The sequence below is a fragment of the Sclerotinia sclerotiorum genome, genomic scaffold (assembly GCF_000146945.2).
Source record: "Sclerotinia sclerotiorum 1980 UF-70 scaffold_12 genomic scaffold, whole genome shotgun sequence".
Classification (NCBI taxonomy): domain Eukaryota; kingdom Fungi; phylum Ascomycota; class Leotiomycetes; order Helotiales; family Sclerotiniaceae; genus Sclerotinia; species Sclerotinia sclerotiorum.
This window is the reverse complement of record NW_001820824.1, coordinates 564,713-585,178: the sequence shown is the minus strand read 5'-3', so window position 1 is coordinate 585,178 and position 20,466 is coordinate 564,713. Positions and strand designations below refer to the sequence as shown.

Sequence of the window (20,466 nt, the reverse complement as noted above, 5' to 3'; positions counted from 1 at the left end):
TCAATAGTAAATATCACGAAGAAGTTATGAGACAAATATAGAAGCGCATTCTTTTTGTGTAGACAAGAAACAAAGGAGGGGTCAAAAGCTCGCGAACGCGTAAATCCGTGATTTTTACTCATTTTAGTTGCGAGCGCGACCGCAAACCAATTCATTACCTTACATGTAGGTAGGTATGTATTAATCTGCTAAAATCATCTCTGAATTTCTCATATGCACCCAATCATAAAGCATGTATCGCGAGTTGCATGGTAAAGCTTTCGACATTTAATTTTTTTCTCTCTCAAAGTTTTACGCGCTGAGCTATGTTGTGATCCGGCTTCGCAAGCTCACCGGGATTGATTTCCGGACCTGTAGCTAGATGGGGTAAATCACACATCAGCCAGTGGAGAAGAGAAATCAGACGCGAGGTACGTCGCAGATAGTATATGAAGACATCTCGAAATGTGCTCATCCTCCAGATATTGGGTCTAAATTCTAAAAACGATGAATGATGATGGTACTAATGTTCTCGCTCACAATGGAAACTGACGATTACTAGGAAGGCATTGACTTAGAAAAAGCGTTCATGGCTCAGAAGAGAGGCCAATGTTCATAATCCAGATGAGAATCGCCGTTTCTAAAGGATCTCCTCGCATATAACGTCTTGTTTCCTTGGTAGTTTCGGACTTGCAAGAAGAATTGCTATGGATCATAATTTTTCGAGCACATGTGGCCTTCATAGCACTCAGGCCGGGACATCTCATGGAACTCTTTAATATTGGAATAACAATTCAATATTGAAACAGAAGGTGCAGATTCAATCCAATATGGCGCTCCTCAAATATGTTACTGCCTGTTCATCAGAAGACGTGCTCTGTGTATGAAGATCTCTGGGCCCCTGCATGTGAGCAGACGGGGACAGATATTGGTGATAGAGTGATAAATTCATTCTATCACATTGCCAAAATGTGTGAGTGTTTGTACTAGAGCATTTGCTAGCTTGATTATATGTAAGTAAATTCTGGTCGGTGGAAGTGAGTTTTGAAGGGAGATATCACAGACAAAGCAGGATTGAAGTATTCAGCCCTGCAGATTCTCTTCACTTCTTCTTTTTCTTTAACTGGTATAAAACTATTCTTATCTTCCTTACTTCATCCTATCTCTCCCGCTCTGCTTCCAGATATGTAGGATCACTCAGAACTCTCCTGGGTCCCACGATCAGCTCCAGTGACTGCTCGCTATGTTTTGAAATGCGTTGTAACAATAATCAAATGATATATCAAGTATCTAAACCCAATTATTTTGGCGTTTTTACATTTTTCTTTCAGAAAAGATCCGCCCACGAAGTGTTGTCGGCGGGCTGGTGATTCCGGATCCGTACTCCGTACTCAGGATGGCATCGATCTCTAAGGCCCATTCTAGCAATAAGTTACTCGGCCATTAGAATGGACCACGACTACTAAATCGATTGTTCTTTCACGGCTCAAGCGAGCGCATTGTTTCAGACGTATGGGTCATTCAATGGTCATTGCAGAGTTGGTCTAGCCGGATCTTCGACCTTCATGCCAAGTAGTGCATGCAGCAAACGATGGCTCTCCGTGGGGCATAGAATAAGTCGAGTATAGTCCACCATAGGCATGAATTCCAAGTTCCCGGCTCAGAAGTCACTTAAGGCTCGTGGTGTGAAGTTAATAATGATAGGAATTCTTAAAAAGTTCTAGATCGAGGTCTATTCATTTCCCAAGAGCGCACTAGCGAGCGCTTATGGTGCCTGTCTGGGTGTCTATTGTCACAGTATCTCGACCTCATCGGTAATTCTGGCCACAGTGTTGGTTACTTTGTTGGCATGTATCTAGACAAAATCTATTATAATAATACCAACAACCCATATAATGCGGAGATATATGCATTGAATCGCATCACACAATAGCTACTAAGCTTCTCTTGCCAATAACTCCCTTCTTATCGATCATCAAGGTTATCAATAATGACGGCGCTAATAGATTCATCTATTAACATGCTGAATTCGAAGGCCTTGAACGCTTTCTCCGAACTACCCATTGAACTGAAAGCCCGAGTTATTGGTTTCCTTGCCGCAAAAGATGTCATCAACCTCCGTCTTACATCAAGAGCGTGGGGCGGCGTATCTGTCACTGGTCTTTTCAATGTTTGTACTGGAAATTATGTCGAGCAAGGCGTGTTTTCTATTCGACCACATCTTGATGACATGACTCGATTACGATGCATTGCCGGTTTACCATGGTTAGCGAAAGTTATCAAACACGTTAAGATATATGTTGGAGATTTAGATATGCTAGAATTCGATCATGAAGTTCAGAATGTGAACAAGTATACCAAGATCGAGAGCATGTTCAAGAATGAGGAGAGAGTGAATACTTTATTTGAACAAATTGTTCAGAATAGAATGAAGCATTGTGATCCCGTCATGCTATCTCATTCTCTTTCACGACTTCCCGCCGTCAAATTCATTACAGCCACTGCAACCGAATGTCCATTCTCGAAATCCGAAATCAATTTTTCTTTAGCATGGAAGCGGCTGATAAGAAGATGGAATTTCGAACCAGACGCACTTTACGACTCTTACGATACTACATTTCCTACACGATCTAGTATTCGCCATCTTAGCATTTTACTTGCAGCACGACAAATTCAACAACCTCTTCAACAATTAGTATTAGATTCTTTTCCGGTCGATCTTTTCGTTAATCAAGTTTTGCATGGTGATGAGAATATACCTGAGTCTTCTTTCGGGATCCATACTAATTTCCTCCATGATTTGCAAATCTTTACATCAAAAATTCAGAATCTCCGCATTGGTATTAATCCTCTAAGCAATAACACAACTCACGACCATACGACTCAGCTTACTAAATCTATGAGTACATTCATAGGATCCATGCAATTTCTCCGCTCTTTAGATATCAGTTGGAATAATTCGTTTCGATTTCCAAATGATACAACGGAACTGATAAATCAAGATACATTTTACACAAACACATTTCCACATCTCGGAAACCTGCGTCTTTCAAAGATAAAAAGTTTCGATGCGTCTTTTTATTCATTCATATCCCATCACAAAGATACACTGAAATCCTTATCCCTAGGACACAACTTTTTCCTTATTCCTCGCAATAGGCCTAAAGGTTGTATATCTTTCAAAAGCATTCTGTTTAAGCTACGAGACTTGTTGAAGCTAGAGAGATTTCAATTATTGGTAAGTACTACTGATCAACAAATCTACAATCGCGATTGGGAGTCTATTCCGTCTCATGAGGGTGGGATATCGGATGCGAAGTTGTTTGAGATGTTTGTTCTGGGAATATGGGCTTGGCCGATGAGTAATGGGGATTTTCCTCATTGGAGACGATTGGATGAGTGGAGAGGATGGGTTAGGAGAGATGGGTGGGAGGGGTTGATTTCGAGGTCGATGAGTGATGTTAAGGAGTTGGAATGGAGGGGTTTGGATTTGGATATATAGTTGGAGATTGGATTATTGGATTTCTTTTTTATTTCTCCCGATTTCATATCTGAAAATTTTTTGATCTGGGCAGAGGTGGTGAAACGATAGGTATCAGGTCTTTCTTCCCAACCCTCAAATTTAGCTCTTTAATTTCTACAGAGTAGTTATTCTTCATTTTCGTCTTCTTCATACTCATTTCCTCGCATCCATGCTAAATATCTGACCACAACCAACCTGCGCACAACCCATTTCCATCTACACTACTCTCGTATTTCTATTATGAATTGCTTACCAAATTTGTTTTTCAAGTATATGTATATATGTATGTATATGATGAATAACGGTGCTGTAATCTAGGATGAACGAACGAAGCAAGCTATGTTTTTGAAATTTGATTCTGGATTTCTGTGCTATTTTCCGGGGAGAATGGTTATGGTTATGGGTATAATTATAATGAGAGATGGTGCATGATGTATAATGTGTTATTTGTGGGTTTGTTCTTAGAGGCTGAGATTCTTGTTGTTTGTTGTTGGGGGTGTGGTGGTGTTAGGCTCTGGGTGTTTGTGTTTGGGGTGAGGAGCTGATTTGGAAGGGTAAGGGTTTGAGCAGATTGAATGTTGTTTGTATGTCACACTTTAACATTTCGATGATTTTCGATGTCATGATGAATTAAATGACGCTCCACTGGCCCCCGGGGGCCACTGCCGTAGAGGCGGACTAATTGGATTGAAAATGTATGTCTATCCAATCTTCAACGTTTCGAGCGTAGCGAGCTATGGGGGTTTGGGGGCTTGTCCCCAATAATGTATGAACATATAAATTTTGAATCTATTTCTATCGAGTAGGATTATCTTTTTAATATATTACAATGCCATTTCCCTTAAATGGCAATCATGATGATGATTTTAACTCTCGTCTCTTAACCACATCCTCAATGACTTGCTCTAACCACCACGCATGAATCCTCGCATCGCCCGTTAACTCTGGATGAAAAGAAGTTCCAAATACATTTGCTTGACGGACAGCTACTATATCACCGGCTTCACTGTTAAGCTTTTCTTGGATTTGAGGGTCGGGGATTGATGCAGTGCGGCCGGGGAGGGTAGCGAGGATTTCTACTGGTGCAGAGAGGATAGAGTCGGGATTGGGGATGTTGTTTTTGTCGATAGGTCGAGAGGGTGCGATGACTGTGGATTCCAGTTTAGATTCAGAGATTTGAGGTCCGGGGAGGTGGGGGAGGAGTTTTTCCACGACCGGGGCTCGGATGAATATTGCTTGGAAAGGGGCGGTTTTCTCCTTGGGTTCCTTTTCTGATGAAGGGGAAGAAGGGCTTAGGGTGACAGAGGAAAGAAATGGTAGATCTAAATCAGCCGAGAAAGATTCTACTTGTCGACCAAAGTGATTACGGTTGACTCGAACATCGAGACCTCCGATTAATTCTTGGCCTCCTGCTTTGGTACGGTTGGCGGATTCAGAGAGAAGGATTAGACCAGCACAAGTTCCCCAAGTAGGATAGCGATGAAGTCTGGATGTATTGTTAGGATAAGATTTTAAACAAGTAGGTGAAAGACAAATGCTCTATTGGGAAGAGGGGAAGAGGGGAAGAGGATAAAAAATCATGTGGATGACTCACTTAACGAAATCTCTCAAAGGTTCAAGAAGACCTGATCTTTGAGCAACAAGTGAAATGGCGGTACTTTCTCCACCAGGTATAATAAGTGCATCACATGAATTAAGCTCGATTTCATTTCTTACTTCTATGAAGTTGTATTTTACATCGAGATCATGTGTGGTTTTGGTTTTGGTGGCGAGAATTTGACGGGCTGCACGGAGGAGTTGAATATGTTCATTGAAAGCACCTTGGAGAGCTAAAACTCCTACGGTTACTGTGAATGGCGGATGATTTGCCATATTGAGATTATGAAAGAAAGAAAGACTTAATCTGGAAATTATGAAGATTTTAGGAATAGAAGAATATATCTTTCACATGTTTTTTTTATATAAACTTCATTTGACTCATTCAGGTCCGATTGAACATTCCAATGATGCCAAGAAATGATAACCTCCATCCGATTACCGATACAAACCCTGCAATTCCATTTTACCCAGAAAACTTTTTAGTGAGGTCACCCGAACAACCTTATTTATTAGTTTGACCAATCAAATTCCAATTATACAAACCAATGAAAATTAATCCTCAACCAATTTCTTGCGCCAAAACTTCCCAAGGTTAGAGTGAAGCTTCAACTTATTTTATCCTTCGCTTTCCCCTCCATCTCTCGACTTGTTGTACGAAATTACATTGGCTGATTATCTTATGTCACTCTACTTCCCTCCTTGAGAGGGTCATTTGAATAATCAATCAACCATTCAACCAATCATCAAGGGATTTAATTCACTAGACTGTGAAGCTTACCACACGGAGTAGTCAAACAAGTTAAAGCTCCCAACTACAACTACTTCAATATATCCTCAAGATGTTCGCTCTTCTCTCTTACGCTACAAACCTTTCAATCATTTACACCGTCCTCACTTTATCTCTCTACATGCTTTCTCCTATTCTTCCCATCGCCGGTTTTTTCGCTCGCCTCCTCGCTGGTTATATTTCACTCGTCTTCTGTGCTTGTTATGGCGTCTTCGTATGCATTATCCTACGGCTCGTAGGGAATTACCGCATATCACAATGGGCCGCCGCTCGCGCTTACAAATGGGCAATGTGGTTTACAACCGGTGTAACATTTGTCGTCGAAGATCCCAACAATTATCTCGGTACGACACGCCCCGCAGTCTTTATAGGTAACCATCAAACCGAACTTGATGTGCTCATGTTAGGATGTATATTCCCTCGATATTGTTCTGTCACCGCAAAAAAGAGTTTGAAGAATGTGCCATTTCTAGGATGGTTTATGAGTTTGAGTGGCACGGTATTTATTGACCGGGGCAATGCGAAAGATGCACGACAGGCGATGGCGGGGGCAGCGACGGAAATTAAAGAGGAGAAACAGAGCGTTTATATTTTTCCCGAAGGAACGAGAAGTTATGCAAAGGATCCGACATTATTACCTTTCAAGAAGGGAGCTTTTCATTTAGCAGTTCAAGCTGGGGTTCCGATTGTACCTGTTGTAGTCGCTTGTTATAGTGATGTTTTGCATGTGCAAAGTTGGAGATTTACATCGGGGAGGATACCAGTTCGAGGTGTGTTCTTTTCCTATTCGATTTGTTTGTTAGGGTTAAAGAGAATCAGAGGTATAGGGACGAGGCTAATTTTGGAATAATGTAGTACTAAAACCTATCGAGACCAAACACCTTACCTCGGCAGATGTCGAAGATTTAGCAAGAGATACGAGAGATTTGATGTTAAGGGAATTGGTAGCTTTAACTTCGAAAAAAGAAGGAAAACCAATCGCTATGCCAGCACAAAATGCAGATGGAGTTGTGAAAGCTAGTGGTACCGAAGCTCACGTAGAACATCACATACTATAGAAGTTTGATTGTGGAAGGAAATGACACATTGGAGATACACGGATGTGCATGATACCGGGATGGTTTGCACTGAAAAGGGAACATACAGGGGAAAGAAATGATTTGCATGGAAAATGGATAGCAAGAGATGAAGAAGGACAGAGGACCTATGGCATATGAGATACGACCGACCATTAGTCAGGGGCAAAAGATCGCCTATGAAGAACATGATATGATCTCGCATGACTTTGGAGTATATTGGCATGCATGGCATAAGAATGCGAAAATTCAGAAGCTGGTAGATACCCGGTAGAGTTGGAATTTTAACACGAAGTTTGAAATGAATTCATTATGATTTTTCATGATATTTCTCGCGGTTGACATGTTGTGATTTATTTTGAATGGTATGGATGGACCTTTAGTGTTGGATTAGCGATATATGGATCGGGGCTTGTATTCGATATCTGGTATTCAATATTGTTGCGCGATTTAGTTCTTCATTTATTTTCTCTCCTCATTTGTTTCGCTATTGCTCCTGTTACTGCTCCTGCTACTAGTATTGCCTCCCTTATTTCGTCATCTCCCCCATTCTGTACCATCTTCCCCCTTTCTTTCGTCTCATTTCGTTTCGTTATCTTTCCTTCCCCTATAACTCTCTCTACGCCTTTTCAAATCCCACATCTTACACCTCCCATAAAATCATCTAAGTTTGACGTGGATATAATGTAGGACAAATGGGGAATATAAAAGATGGAGTAGATAGATGAGGGTGTAAGGGGAGCATCTGAAGCTCGCGTAATTTGCTGGTCTGAGTTTTTAAGGAACGCTAAACTGAACAATTTCTAGCACTGGAGGATTGAGATGTAGGTACTGTTAAAGGTAACTAGATGAAGTTTAGATATAAGATTACATATTCCTGTGTATCCTTATGCAGCAATCATGATTGCCGGATCTGGGTTTGGTATTTTGTGAAATCAAAGCATTTTTGTGGATTATGGTCCGAGGAATTTGCGAAAGACTGGTGGTGTATGTAACAAAGCAGAGGGTAGCAAAGATTATAGAGGTCTTGGATCATGTTGGGTTGGAAGAACTTGCCTAAGGCTCTCCTGATCCAGACGACCTGCATGTTCTTCGGAGGTCAGCTTTTCATTCCACAGATACAGCGATCTTGGGTGACTTTCCTTGTTCCTTATTCCCAATCTCTCCTCTTTAAAACATACATGTACAGAATTAAGACTTAACTTTTACAAACTTAGACCTTTTGGGATAAACTGTTTGCTATTTCGCTGTCGCATGGATATTTAATATCAAAAGATATGACTTGCTTGCAGATGAACTTCTAATTTCTTTCAGGTTGGAAAGGGTTTGTTTGTTGGTTTGCTTGAAGAGCTTTCATCTTATGGATTGAAGGATCAAAGGCTTTGAGGCTTTGGAGCTGTGAGTTCTAATTATATTTGATTTTACAAGGCCACGATACACCTAATCTCATATATCGAAAGAGATACCCAAAAGCTTCAAGAACAACTTCGCAGAGGGATATAAAGGCGATTGCAGATAAAGGTTTGGGCATATATATCAGGACGAGGACTTCCTCATCCGGGGAATCAACGATGTGATTTAAGATATGAAGAGAAGGGGGAAGAAGAGGAGAGAAAAGTCTGATCCGAGTGTATAGTGGCGGTTCCCTTTATTTATGTACTTGACTTGTTTCATAAACATTTCTTGTATATGCTACTGGGAGATGAACAGGAATATGCTAGTGCATATCCATGTGTATGGTGTCTCTGCATTATTGGAAGTATGGGCTGCAGATATGGTATGTGAGTAGATAATATGGCACATCACACCAGATTGCCTTCATCAAGTGATGTCTGGCTCAAGTTTAGCAAGACATAAGGCATTGTGCTCATATAACTTTCCATCAGTACCTTGGTGTAGTATGTATATCCATGAAATTGAAGCTTTAGCACACACAGGAGCAGATGACTTCTTATCCGCGACAAAGTTACCTAAATCTTTTGCGCCATTGTGCTTCGTAAGTACAAGAACCATATTTTGCTCTTGGCCGTGTCCATAACCCTTGGGTTCTTGAGCCTCCATGGTTTGGTACCGCACTCAAGAGGGTAGCCTGGATCGAAAGGTGGAGGGATGTTCTTTTTGTAATTGATGAATGTCTTCGAACGCAGACATATTTCTTCGACTTCGCTGCAAAGTTGCAAACAAATGTTGGCATGTCGCGCTAGAGTTTGGGAAAGCTCCAATATGACCATAACTCGCATTTTTAGCAAGCGCTGAGCTGAAAGTTTGCTCTGAACGGGGATGGACAAACATTCTGAATGGGTCTGACGTGGTAACTGGATAAATATTAGGATATATTGCAAGTTGTAAGACATTACAACTCAGCCAACGGGCTTCTATTGTTTTGAAAACCCATGGACTGAAGTGGACAAATGAGCTTGTCAATTATAAGACTCATGATACCTATCTTGAGGTTTTTCGGATGGTACAGTGACAGCCATATTGTCTCGACTGCGGCCGACTTTTGGTTTGGTTGATATGTTAGGAGAAACATTGACTTGTATATGGCCTGTATAGTCCCCAATGATACCTTCAACGGATGCAGTAAGGGCTCGAGGGTTGACTAGCATGTGATCTACATCATTTTGAATTAAGGGTCGGTTTGAGTTGATGATTTATGATATACATTGGTAGTCTGCATACTCGAGGGTTAGATTCTCGCAACACCATCGTTGACATTACTGGCCTGGTCCAAGCCATCCCCGGGGAAGTAGGCCTGAGATATCTCTAACTCGGTGAATTTGGTCGTAGTGAAAACCGAAAATTCGTTGTCACCTGCGAGATGGTTAGTACTCTATTTGTGACGGTGAGAGTAGTGCTCAATTTCTTAACAAGAAAAGTTGCACCTGTACTTGCAGCTAAGTCTTGACTTGCTTGGATATGTGTCTGATAATTAGTGGGGTCGAATCTACGGCTACTACGAGGCAAGTAATTGTGATGGCTTGGGGGATGAGATGACTGGAAGCTGAAAGTTTTTGCATAGTCAGCGAGATAGTAGTCATCTGCGTCGCCCATGGTGTCCATCGAAGGATGAGGTGCGCCTGCGAAGTTATCAGACGATGTCGCGGTTTCTTGTTGCTTATTTCCTGTTTATTAGAACATTCTGCAGAAACTCAATAAATGGGTATACTGCACTGTCTTACCAACTCTTTTAGAGTCAGATGAGGTATCTCTTTTTCCACCAAAGCCGCCATTAAACATACTAGAATGAGCTGTCTGCCACCGATCACCGGGTGGCATGATGGCGGATTGAGGTTCGAATATGGTCTTTTCGTAGAGAACTCCTGGAAGGCTTGTTGTGGTAGGAACGTCTAGAAATTTTATAGTCACAAAGTTCTCACTGTCGTTAAACACAGTAGGGCACGAGCATAAAGTATTTACGGAGATTTTATTTCTTAAAAGAAATGCCTAAAATACTTGTATCCGAGTAATTCCTCGCTAGATTCAGATCCGTTATTTCCATATATCCTTCCATTTAATCCATAAATGCGGGCCTGAGATATGGCTCTCTATCTTAGAAATTAAAAACAGGGAGATGCTCAGTCAAATAGTAGACAAATAGTAGAAATAAATCATCTGTTTACCCGAGCCCAGTTTCCTGCCTTGCACTCTTTTGAACCTCTTAATCTCAATGTTTTCTGTTTCCACGAACCTTTTCTCCCCGAGCCCTGTCGTCTTATCAAGATAATCTGCAATCATATACCACAAGAATACCCTTTCTTCATTAAAAGCGTGGCGGTTTTTGCCATTTTTTTCAACATTTGTCAACGTCAGCTTTTGAAGACTGCTGATTTTGTCCAAAATGCCATTGGTAAAGATTGATGGAAGCAATGGGGTAAAATCTAAGAAACCGACAACGTTTGAGAGCGCAACAGCATCGTCGAGGAAATTAGTACTCTTAGTATGACTATCTCGTAATTCCAAATGTTTGATGCTCTTCAAACCTCCTGGAATCTTCAAGTCAAGATATTGCAACCACTCAAGAGTTTGTTTCAACGCCCATTTGGGTATATCTTCCGAGATGGCAAGAGTGTCATGTGGACCAATGCATAGAAGTCTTGGTTGAGTGATATTCCCCGCTCCACGCATCTTGGTAACATGGAAACCATATATCTTTCTAGCATTTTGGATTTGCTTTGGCCTCTCAATGATGACATACCTCAGAAAGGTGATATAACGACTTCTCTGATAGATGAACAAGGTTATCGGTAACTCAACTCTATATTCTTGACGTCTTCCATAGCTTTCGTGTACAAGGAGTCCTAGATGCTCTGTTCGAGGACCAGGAAACATACATTCAAAAATCATGTCCTGGATTTCTTGGGGAAAATAGTGGAATATGCAGAAGACCTCAAACTCTTCGAGTAAGATAGGGCCCAACTTACTGCCCGCGTCGAAAGTCCGAACATCTACCCCAAACTGATGAACATTGTCAGCAAAGGTGTTCCCTAAATCTGGTTGCGAAGTCCTATCGTATCGAGGAATGGTTGCACCAAGGTCGAAAGGAACTCCATTGTATGCACGGGTCGTGGGGGGCACCACGTTGCCATTCAATGGGAATGAAGGCATTACGGTGGGGCTGGGAATCATATTAGATTGGTAGTGACTAGTATCTGCGATAATGTTAGATCACCCCGTTAGTGCGGGAATAGTCCTAACTTACTGATTGGGTTGGGGTATGGGACACCCTTCTGGTTGTAATGTGTAGCAGGCATATGACCTTGGTCATAGTGCATGCTACATTGAATTGCTGCTATGTCGCTAGGTACATTGAAAAGTTTATGGGCTTGATTGGCACCAGTCAGATGCTGAGAAGTTGCGTCGCGATGACCATTGACCGGCATATAATGTCCATGATTTCTGACAATATGTTGAGCTGTTGCCATACTATTATAAAAATTGACTGCCATTTCGTCTCCATAGTATCTGACTGTGTGTTGCGCTCTGAATGTGGATGCATCTAGATGTCCGTTGATACTTTGCACATTCGGGACCTTTGCCATCGCAACATCGCTCATGTCATAGCCATGTTCTTTATTCAATTGACGAGGCCCAGAAACGCTACTCGTGTATTGGTTATTATCTGTGAAAGTATTAGTACAACTTTGCCAAGTGCAAATAGTAGTTCTCTTACTGGTTCTCTTACTGATCAGTCGTGCAGCTGAACCTGGAACCAAGCCTGCTTGAACATTGCCATGATAGAGTGCATGGTTTTGTTCACCTGAAGCAAAAGGTGCGTGTTGGCTTGACTGCAAGCGGAAAGGAGTTATGTTGTTGTAATGGTTGTTACCTGCCAATCCTCGTGTATTCATACCTCCCGAACTATTGCCCATAACACTCATCATACATGTAGTCATATTACGCTCAAACGGAAATGTTGAATGACCATAAGCTTGTGTATTGTTATTTTGGGATCCGAATGGGCTATTATCCATAGGCATCATGCCGTTGAGATACTGGCTGTTACCTATATGTCAATGTTAGAGAACTCTAAAAGTTTAGGAGTAGTTCGTCTTACCATATTGAAATGCGATCTGATTTGATGGATAATTTGCATGGCCATTTACATCATAAATGCTTCGATAACTATTATTTCTTAAGTTAAAATTCATCCCCGAATTTTGGCATCGGCGAGCTGTAGGGACATTCGTGTCGTTTCCTGACATGTTGTAGTTAATAGCTGGTTTTTGAATTGCGAGGACATTGGAAGTCGTTCCGTTTGCCCGCTGATTATTTCCTGGTACGTTAGCATGTTCTGTATATACTTTTGGGAGTGTTATCTTACTATCTAAACCTGTTCCCGCCTGCATATCTTGCTGGCCGAAACCAGTAATAAGCATACCACTTCCACTTCCTAAGGCTGAGTGAGGATAATCCACTGATGGGACTTTGCCATCCACTGTTCGTTCAATTTATTTTTGACTCTTGGGAGTTGAAGAATTATTTATCAAGACGTTGGGAACTCCAGTGGAGGAATCATGGGGTTCGACAGTATCATTGACCCAGCGGTAAATATGATCAGCGGAAAGCATACCAGAAGGGAGAGTAACTGGTAAGCACTGTCCGCCTGGTGGAGGAGGAGGTGGAGGATTCATGTTGATCATCAATCTACCTTGATGTTGATATTGATGCCGACTATATTGTAGAAATATTCTTATTTATCAAAAAAGGTTGGTCACAGTAGTGGGGAAATCTCAAGTATGTTTATTTATGCGAATATCACATGTTGAAAAGGTCACCGGTTGAAGATATAATATAGGTTAGTGTTAATTTGTACAGTGCTTTTATTCTATTATATTCAAATTGGTTATAGAGAAATGAATAGAATTGGGATGAAGCTATAGTAGAGGGGTAATGTTATTGGTGATAGGGCGGGTGGATTATAGGGAGGAGGTCAGTGCTGGGTTGGATATGTTTTGTGAGGTTGATATTACAGTTTAATTGGATGAAGAGGATTTGGAGAGTAGATAGTAAGTAGTAATTATAGCTTTATAATATTAGATGGATCATGACCTTAGAGTTGAGATTTAGAATTTGTAAAGAAAAAGATTTATTGAATCTCGTTTCTTAAAAAATAGTATTCCTTGAGAGTCAGTCATTTTATTCTCTATTTTGATGATTTAGAATTTATATCGACTTTTAGCTTCAAAAATCTTTTCTACAATTAATTCAATTTTATATTAAAGGCAACGGCCGAGAAAATAGAGATTTAGCAGTAGTAAGAGTATCAAATTATTATACAATTATAAGTTCAAGTCAACAAAGAGTAGCCATACAAAGAAGTATGTTTATTTATATCTAGAAGTTAACAATACTGACAATGCTGACAATAAGAAACAATGTGCCTTTGTATGTATTAGTCCACTACCACAATCACATTAGAATGTACTCATATATAGATCTTGAGATCTTTCTACTTTAATGAAGAAAAATACTTACTCACGCTTTAGGGTTCGAGTTAAGTAATTTCATGATATTTACACAAAATCTATGTGATATTCACTATAAAAAAAGTATTTAAATATATAGAATAAAAAAATAATATATAAAGCACAGGAATAACATATCCACCTCAATCATACATAGAATAGTAGAAACAAGAGATAAGAGATAAGAGACAAGAGACAAGAGATATAAAAAGGCGCAAGAAACATCAATATCATTAGTATTTGTAAGTACGTGTTACGAGGTTTGCCGTCTAGATCACGTGGAAGTGCTCTAGGCTCTCGAGGTGGTTTATAACTAGGCGTCGAGCAGGGACTTAAAGTAATGACAATAATGCAATTCGTAACTAATAGTAGAGTATACTAAATGATTGATCTTGAGCACGAAGCTCTATACAAAAGAAATCCATCTTGATTATATAGACTTTCATGCCTATCGTTCCTTCGGTCCCTTCGATCCCTTCGGTAAAGGGATCGAAGGGATCACATGACTTCGTACATGGTCATATGATACGAGGCCAGAAGCCGTCGTAACAACGCCTAGTTATAAACCACCTCGAGAGCCTAGAGCACTTCCGCGTGATCTAGACGGCAAACCTCGTAACATTTATGATTATGAAATTAATATTATATATATTTCCAAGTAAAGAGAATTTGTTTTTCTTTTATTATAATTATAATTATAATTAGGATCTTGTAATATAATATTCTTATAAAAATTATTTTATAAATACTTAATAAAATAGAAATTAAAAAATAAAAAATAAACATTCACATTCACATACAAGCAAAAAAATCGAAAAAATCATCTAACTTCTCGCATTCATTTAAAAATCTCGCGGATATCCATCTACTAGACCAAAAGACCCGAAGATCAAAGACCAGACCAGAGCAGACCAACCCATTCTATCTAGCATCTCGACCTATCCCCATGATGATTTTCAATTCAATACAACTCCCAGCCATGCAATTCCAGTCCGGTCCAATCCAGTATTTAAGCCCAACTAAGTAAGCACATCTATTGTGCTCTTAGTACATCCGCCAGAATGCGGTTTGATAATCTATGCCCATTTTCTCTCTTTTTCGTATTTATAGTTTTGAATCCAAATCCTCAAACTCACTAATATGCTTGACCGGTTGTGGTCCCGCGGTGACTTGCAACATACTCTTGAATTGTCGTACATCTGTAATGACATATGGCTTAGTACCATTACCTTCAACCTTAACCACAATAGCTTCTCCATCCTCAGCATCTTTACGATCTTTATTAATTGCAAGAACACTTTGCTCTTCTGGTTTCTCTTCTGGTAAAGAGGTTCCTTGAGCAATGAGGTGAATTGCGAGTTTTGATCGAAGTGGAGAAGATGGCAAGATGAATTGATCATAGAATTGTATCATGTCTTCTTTGGTGAGTGCTTTGACGTTTGCAGCATCATGATGGACTTTCAACATGTTAGTTTATCAACTCAATACAATACAGGATATGACTTACCAAGTTCAAAGTCAAAGTACTCATAATCAATATGAGACCAGATACGATTTGATTCTTGATCCAAATTCTTCAACTTCTCCAATCTCTTGGTGATTAAACTTCTCTTGTGACCCTCAAATTCAGAATCTGACATATTCTTAAGAATTTCTGAATATCCAACCAAGAAAGAATCAATTCGTTCCTCAAGATATTGTGGAGTCTTTTCACTTTGAATGATGAATCTGTAAGCGATGGTGGTAGTTGTTGTTGAACATCCACTGAATACAACATATCCTAGCTGTTCTTTGGTTCGTAATTGATCAAATGCAGGTTCATGAGTCATTTGATCGAGAAGAAGGGTCTTGGCTCGTTGAGGACGAATTGCCTTATCTCCGATAGATAGAACGTATTCTATACAGTGATTGACATTGGCCGGATCTTTAAGAGTCTTGTGGTAGACGAAGTTAGCTCCAGGTGGAAAGACTAAAGATCTACCAATTGGCCATTGAGTTTGAGGCAATACTCTTGGCTTCAATATGCTTTCTGTCAAATCGGCCAATTTCAAAGCATCCTCCTTGTACAGGTTTCCATGTACAAAAGTTTCAATGTGCATCTGTCTTAATAGATGTGGGTAGAACTGTTGAATATCGGCCGCAGTAAGATGTGGCAATTCGGCTAGGTATTGCTCATTTATGTAGCCTTTCTCACTACTGAGCCATCTCATGTAATCACCGACTTGATTGTAAGGTTGTTGAAAGTCCCAGTTCTTTAGACCCCTTGTCAACCTCTCCTTGATAATCTCGAATCGGTCCTGTTTGATCTCAAGATCTCTCATGGTAGTCAATACCTTCTCCAAAAGAACTGAGAGCTTGTCATTATATCCGGAAACGCTAATTTCCAAACCCATTGAATGACTAGATACAGAGTATTCGAGTCCGGCAAGCTCAGCATCATAGGCGTAATCCTCTAATGCGTCGTAAACCAAATCGGTGTACATTCTTGCTTTGAGAGAGTTTTCTGCCGTTGCCATTGGTAATGGATTTCTGCATTGAATGAATAGATTTGCTTTTGGAACCCAGAAAGTATCATCTAGTAACGAGTTAGCAATTAATCCCACCACAGCAAGAATATTTCACTGACCTTTCTTAAACCATGTCCTTACCGCGTCATCATTTCTGATCAACTTGGGGGAAATGGCAGGTGTTTGAACTTCCTTCTTTTCAACCTCGAGTTTGGTTGGGATAAATTGATTTACGTGAGGTAAATGTAACTCTGGGAAGCGTTCTCCTTTCTTGCTAGAAGCAGCCTTCTTTATCTCTTCCAAGAAATCCGCCGGAATCTTCTCGTATTTGTACTCTGTGCCATACCATTTTTCTTTTGAATCCCAACCACCGGGGAAGGTTTGTGAAGAGATTTGCATGCGGAAATTATCAGCCCTTAAGCAATCAAGTCCAGCAGATATTTTTCCTGCATCAAACTTTCGAAGTCTGCTGTGGCCACTGAGCAGCCATTCTCTGGGCAATGGTGTTTGCATGACGGCACTGATTTTGCTGGTGAATCTACTAGCTGGAGTTTTTTGCTTGAATTTGAAATCAACATCAGCTAAACCTTTCTGCTCATTGAATATCCATTCTTGAGGTGGTGCATCTTTGAGCAGTGCGATATACTGAAAGAAGACTTTCACGACTTCCTTGTAATTCTTGAGACCATCTTCTGTCAAGCGTATTTGGCAACTGAACAAACCAGGCGTCCCAGGACATATTGGATAAACACCTACAAGAATTAGTATAAACTTGAAATCCGTGAAAGGAACCGAGATTCGCATGATGAGCTCTTCTTCATTGAATTCAACTGACCTGCACTTAAAGCATTTGCCCATCCCTTTGACTTTATATAAGCCATGATACTACCTGGTCCTTCATGTCCAATAAGATGTGTCAAATATCGGCTAGGTTGTGATTCGAATAGTAATTCTTCATCAATGAAGGGGATGGAAATGTCCAAAGTTCGAGAATCCATAACAGGTTTCGCGAAACATTGAGTGGAAAGTTGTTCTGGACCATAAGGTCGCTCATCCTCCCATCGATTTTGTGGCAAATCCTTATTTCGTACACCGGCAAAAAGATCAGCCGCCCATGATTCCAGTTTATCCAATGGTTCTCTTCCCAATATGACAAGCTTCATGCGATTCGCAGAATAATGTTTTTCATGAAATTCCATAAACTTTTCTCGCACATTTATTCCCCGCGATTCTGGTTGTATCTTCAAAACCTCTAAATTTCCCGTGGAAAAGTGGCAATAAGGATGCTTTGGGTTCGATAATGATTTATCCAATTGATGCAATCTCCATTGATCACTTTGTAAATTCTTCTTGTTCTCTGAATCCACAGCTTTCAATTCTCTGTCCAAAGTCGAATCGAGAAATAGAGGATCTATGAAGAATTGAGCGAATCGATCCAGAGCACCATACAAAGGCGAGAGGTTTGAATCTCCTGAAGCTCCATCCTCCCCTGATTTCGCAGCAACTTCAAAGTAATAATTTGTAGATGTGGCACCGGTATACGCATTGGAACTTCCCGAATGTGAAGAAAGGTATTGTGAATATGCATTTTCTACAGGATACTACTCCAATTGTTAGTATTTGTGATTAAGCCGGGAGATGTGCGAAAGTGCGCCAGATTTCTATACAAAGGGTATACAATACCTTTTTAGTTCCCATGAAAAGTAGATGCTAAAAAGAAAATATATGTCAGCAGAATTTCTGTAAGCATGGGGAATAAGTCATTTTTACCTCTACAGCATGCGCCATACCAGGGAAATCTTCAGGATCACTGAAATTCCCCACATTAACGTCCATAGCTGCAGAGGCTTTGTCTGTTTCAGCATCATGAACAAGCAAAACCTCTAATTGATTGGGAAGCTTGATAACTCGATAAGAACGATCATCTAAACTTGGGGTTTCGAGTCGATCGGTGAGTCTCTCGACGAGTCTATGATGCACTCTCTGCTCTCTCAAAGGACTGTCGGGAGCTATTGAGCTCTTTGGTTGAGGTAAATTGGACATATTTTGAGTGAGTGTCAAAGACGACCTTGACGGGAATGAAGGAGAGTTTAAGGATTGTGAAGAAAAAGAGGCGATATTTCGAAGTCTCAACTTCTTGTGATGATCCGCGAAGGGTGAATGGCCGTAATGATGTGGTTTAACCCCGCCTAGTCGGATCTTGTTAGATTTCGGTCCAATGAATAATGAATATGGGTCCAAGGTCTGTGCGAAAGTTGATAGGAAGACAGGTTTCTGTGCTTGACCGTTTATCGGGGAATTTAAGTAAAAGGAGTGAAGATATCGATTGTGGAACGGTGTAGACTTGGGTTGTTGTGGTCGCAGACGTTTTATAGAGAAAAGGATGGTTGGTCTATGGGAGGATGAAGGAAGGAGGATTTGTTGTCTATGCAACAGATTTGGCTTTGTTGGTGAAGGTAAACGGTGTCGAATTGAGCATTGGGCGGTTCCAGAACAGATCATCCAGCCAGTCCAGTAGGAGGCGTGGTTAGGAAGGTTGGGGATTGGAAGGTGGAAAGGGTGTCCTGACTGTATGGAATAGGATGGATGACAGCTTGATGAAAGAATTGAAAAGTCAAACTGCGAGTTGGTGAAGCTCAAAAGAGACAGAAAAGTAGAAGGGGGAAAAGGAAGTATTTAGTTCGGGAAGGCTTATGATCGGATCTATATAATCGATGACAAAGTAAGGGAGTAATAAGTAAGTGACCTGGTTAAAGTTAAATGATAAAGAAGGGAAGACTCAATATTATCGAATCTTTGATGTTACAAGCTATCGGGAAATTATTATGTAAATGAAAAAACATACAAAAATGACGATGTTTTCCCCAACAAACGGTTTAATGGACTACTTACTGTATCAGGTATCAGGTAAGAGTTAGTCAAGCAGGTACAAGTAGGTAATATTACGTGGTAGGTAGATATTTCTAGAATTCAACAAATAAGTCAACAATAATCGATCATTGTATGATTTGTGTTCAAACCTCCAGAAATAATACTCTGATCGGAAAAAAATTCAATGTTGCACAGAAAATCTGTTTGTGTGTGCCGTTTCATTTGGGTTCAATTCCGTGATTCCAAGCACAATCACCAATATCATGGCACCATGACACAACAACGTCAGCAATCAATTCCTTGTTAGTTCAGACTTCATTCTATCAATCATTTGGTGAACCCACCGCCATCAGCCATCCATCACCCATGGAATAAATCAATAGTATCGGCGGCACCAGCTACACAAGCAACACTATCACCAAATTATGATATGGCGGTGGACGGCGGTGAATATAATGGATACTGGATATAATTGACCTATCCTCAATATGATGTTGCCAATAGTCTATATGGGGTCAAGATACTTACTTCTTTTAACCTTACTGGTTGGACCCTTAATTCTTCCAATCCTTGTCATCATTCGTCTTCCGTTTTGCCTTCTTTTTCGCCTTATTCGCCTTCTTTTCCCCTCCATGCATCAGATCCTTGAACCGCCTCCCAATTGGTATTGTCTATCCCCTGTGATATACCATTTCACGCCTCGGTACCTAGGTATTGATTGATATATTAAAATCGTGGGACATTACATATGATGTGAAGAAAAGTCTCCGCAGTTCAGTACTCTGTACAACCATAACTATAACTACCACTACTCCACACAGAGACGGAAACTTTCTTCGCTCATCCAAACTACTCGTAGGTACCGAGTATGAATGATGATGTCGTACGAGGCGGAAATACTCACTGTACGACATATCAAACAGGAATGCTGCCGCCAACCCGGTTGATGGATTTACAATTAACTACCTCTGCCTACCTAACCTCCTCAGATACATGCAACAACATCTTGATACATGTATAGCTCTTGGAGCTATTTCCTCAACTAAAACCTATTGATTTTCTTCTCTCTCTCAGTCTACCGTCGTCGACACCATTCTCATACCCATACATACCACCAACCCCTACCAAGGGATACATGACATCGAGTCCATCATGT

General features: G+C 40.5%; 7 protein-coding genes across 7 annotated transcripts; 1 reads left to right on the top strand and 6 right to left on the bottom strand.

The window, feature by feature from the left end:
- Positions 1–1,944: 1,944 nt before the first annotated feature.
- On the bottom strand, positions 1,945–2,043 carry SS1G_08882 (predicted protein; the record flags this gene model as incomplete). The annotated part of the gene is made up of 1 exon (XM_001590068.1): positions 1,945–2,043. The coding sequence occupies one exon, from the start codon at positions 2,041–2,043 to the stop codon at positions 1,945–1,947; it is 99 nt and encodes a 32-aa protein (XP_001590118.1).
- A 2,311-nt stretch (positions 2,044–4,354) lies between these two features.
- Positions 4,355–5,374, bottom strand: SS1G_08881 (hypothetical protein; the record flags this gene model as incomplete). Its single annotated transcript, XM_001590067.1, has 2 exons — positions 4,355–4,988; positions 5,097–5,374. 2 exons carry the CDS (start codon positions 5,372–5,374, stop codon positions 4,355–4,357), a joined length of 912 nt encoding a protein of 303 aa, XP_001590117.1.
- A 566-nt stretch (positions 5,375–5,940) lies between these two features.
- Positions 5,941–6,946, top strand: SS1G_08880 (hypothetical protein; the record flags this gene model as incomplete). Its single annotated transcript, XM_001590066.1, has 2 exons — positions 5,941–6,658; positions 6,744–6,946. 2 exons carry the CDS (start codon positions 5,941–5,943, stop codon positions 6,944–6,946), a joined length of 921 nt encoding a protein of 306 aa, XP_001590116.1.
- A 1,839-nt stretch (positions 6,947–8,785) lies between these two features.
- On the bottom strand, positions 8,786–9,025 carry SS1G_08879 (predicted protein; the record flags this gene model as incomplete). Its single annotated transcript, XM_001590065.1, has 1 exon — positions 8,786–9,025. One exon carries the CDS (start codon positions 9,023–9,025, stop codon positions 8,786–8,788), a length of 240 nt encoding a protein of 79 aa, XP_001590115.1.
- Positions 9,026–9,593: 568 nt separating this feature from the next.
- On the bottom strand, positions 9,594–10,243 carry SS1G_08878 (predicted protein; the record flags this gene model as incomplete). Its single annotated transcript, XM_001590064.1, has 3 exons — positions 9,594–9,638; positions 9,797–10,089; positions 10,147–10,243. The coding sequence occupies 3 exons, from the start codon at positions 10,241–10,243 to the stop codon at positions 9,594–9,596; spliced, it is 435 nt and encodes a 144-aa protein (XP_001590114.1).
- A 303-nt stretch (positions 10,244–10,546) lies between these two features.
- SS1G_08877 (predicted protein) lies at positions 10,547–13,098 on the bottom strand (the record flags this gene model as incomplete). The annotated part of the gene is made up of 6 exons (XM_001590063.1): positions 10,547–11,616; positions 11,667–12,086; positions 12,138–12,470; positions 12,522–12,740; positions 12,789–12,857; positions 13,038–13,098. 6 exons carry the CDS (start codon positions 13,096–13,098, stop codon positions 10,547–10,549), a joined length of 2,172 nt encoding a protein of 723 aa, XP_001590113.1.
- A 1,938-nt stretch (positions 13,099–15,036) lies between these two features.
- Positions 15,037–18,482, bottom strand: SS1G_08876 (hypothetical protein; the record flags this gene model as incomplete). Its single annotated transcript, XM_001590062.1, has 5 exons — positions 15,037–15,389; positions 15,440–16,507; positions 16,559–17,191; positions 17,275–18,040; positions 18,210–18,482. The coding sequence occupies 5 exons, from the start codon at positions 18,480–18,482 to the stop codon at positions 15,037–15,039; spliced, it is 3,093 nt and encodes a 1,030-aa protein (XP_001590112.1).
- Positions 18,483–20,466: the final 1,984 nt, after the last annotated feature.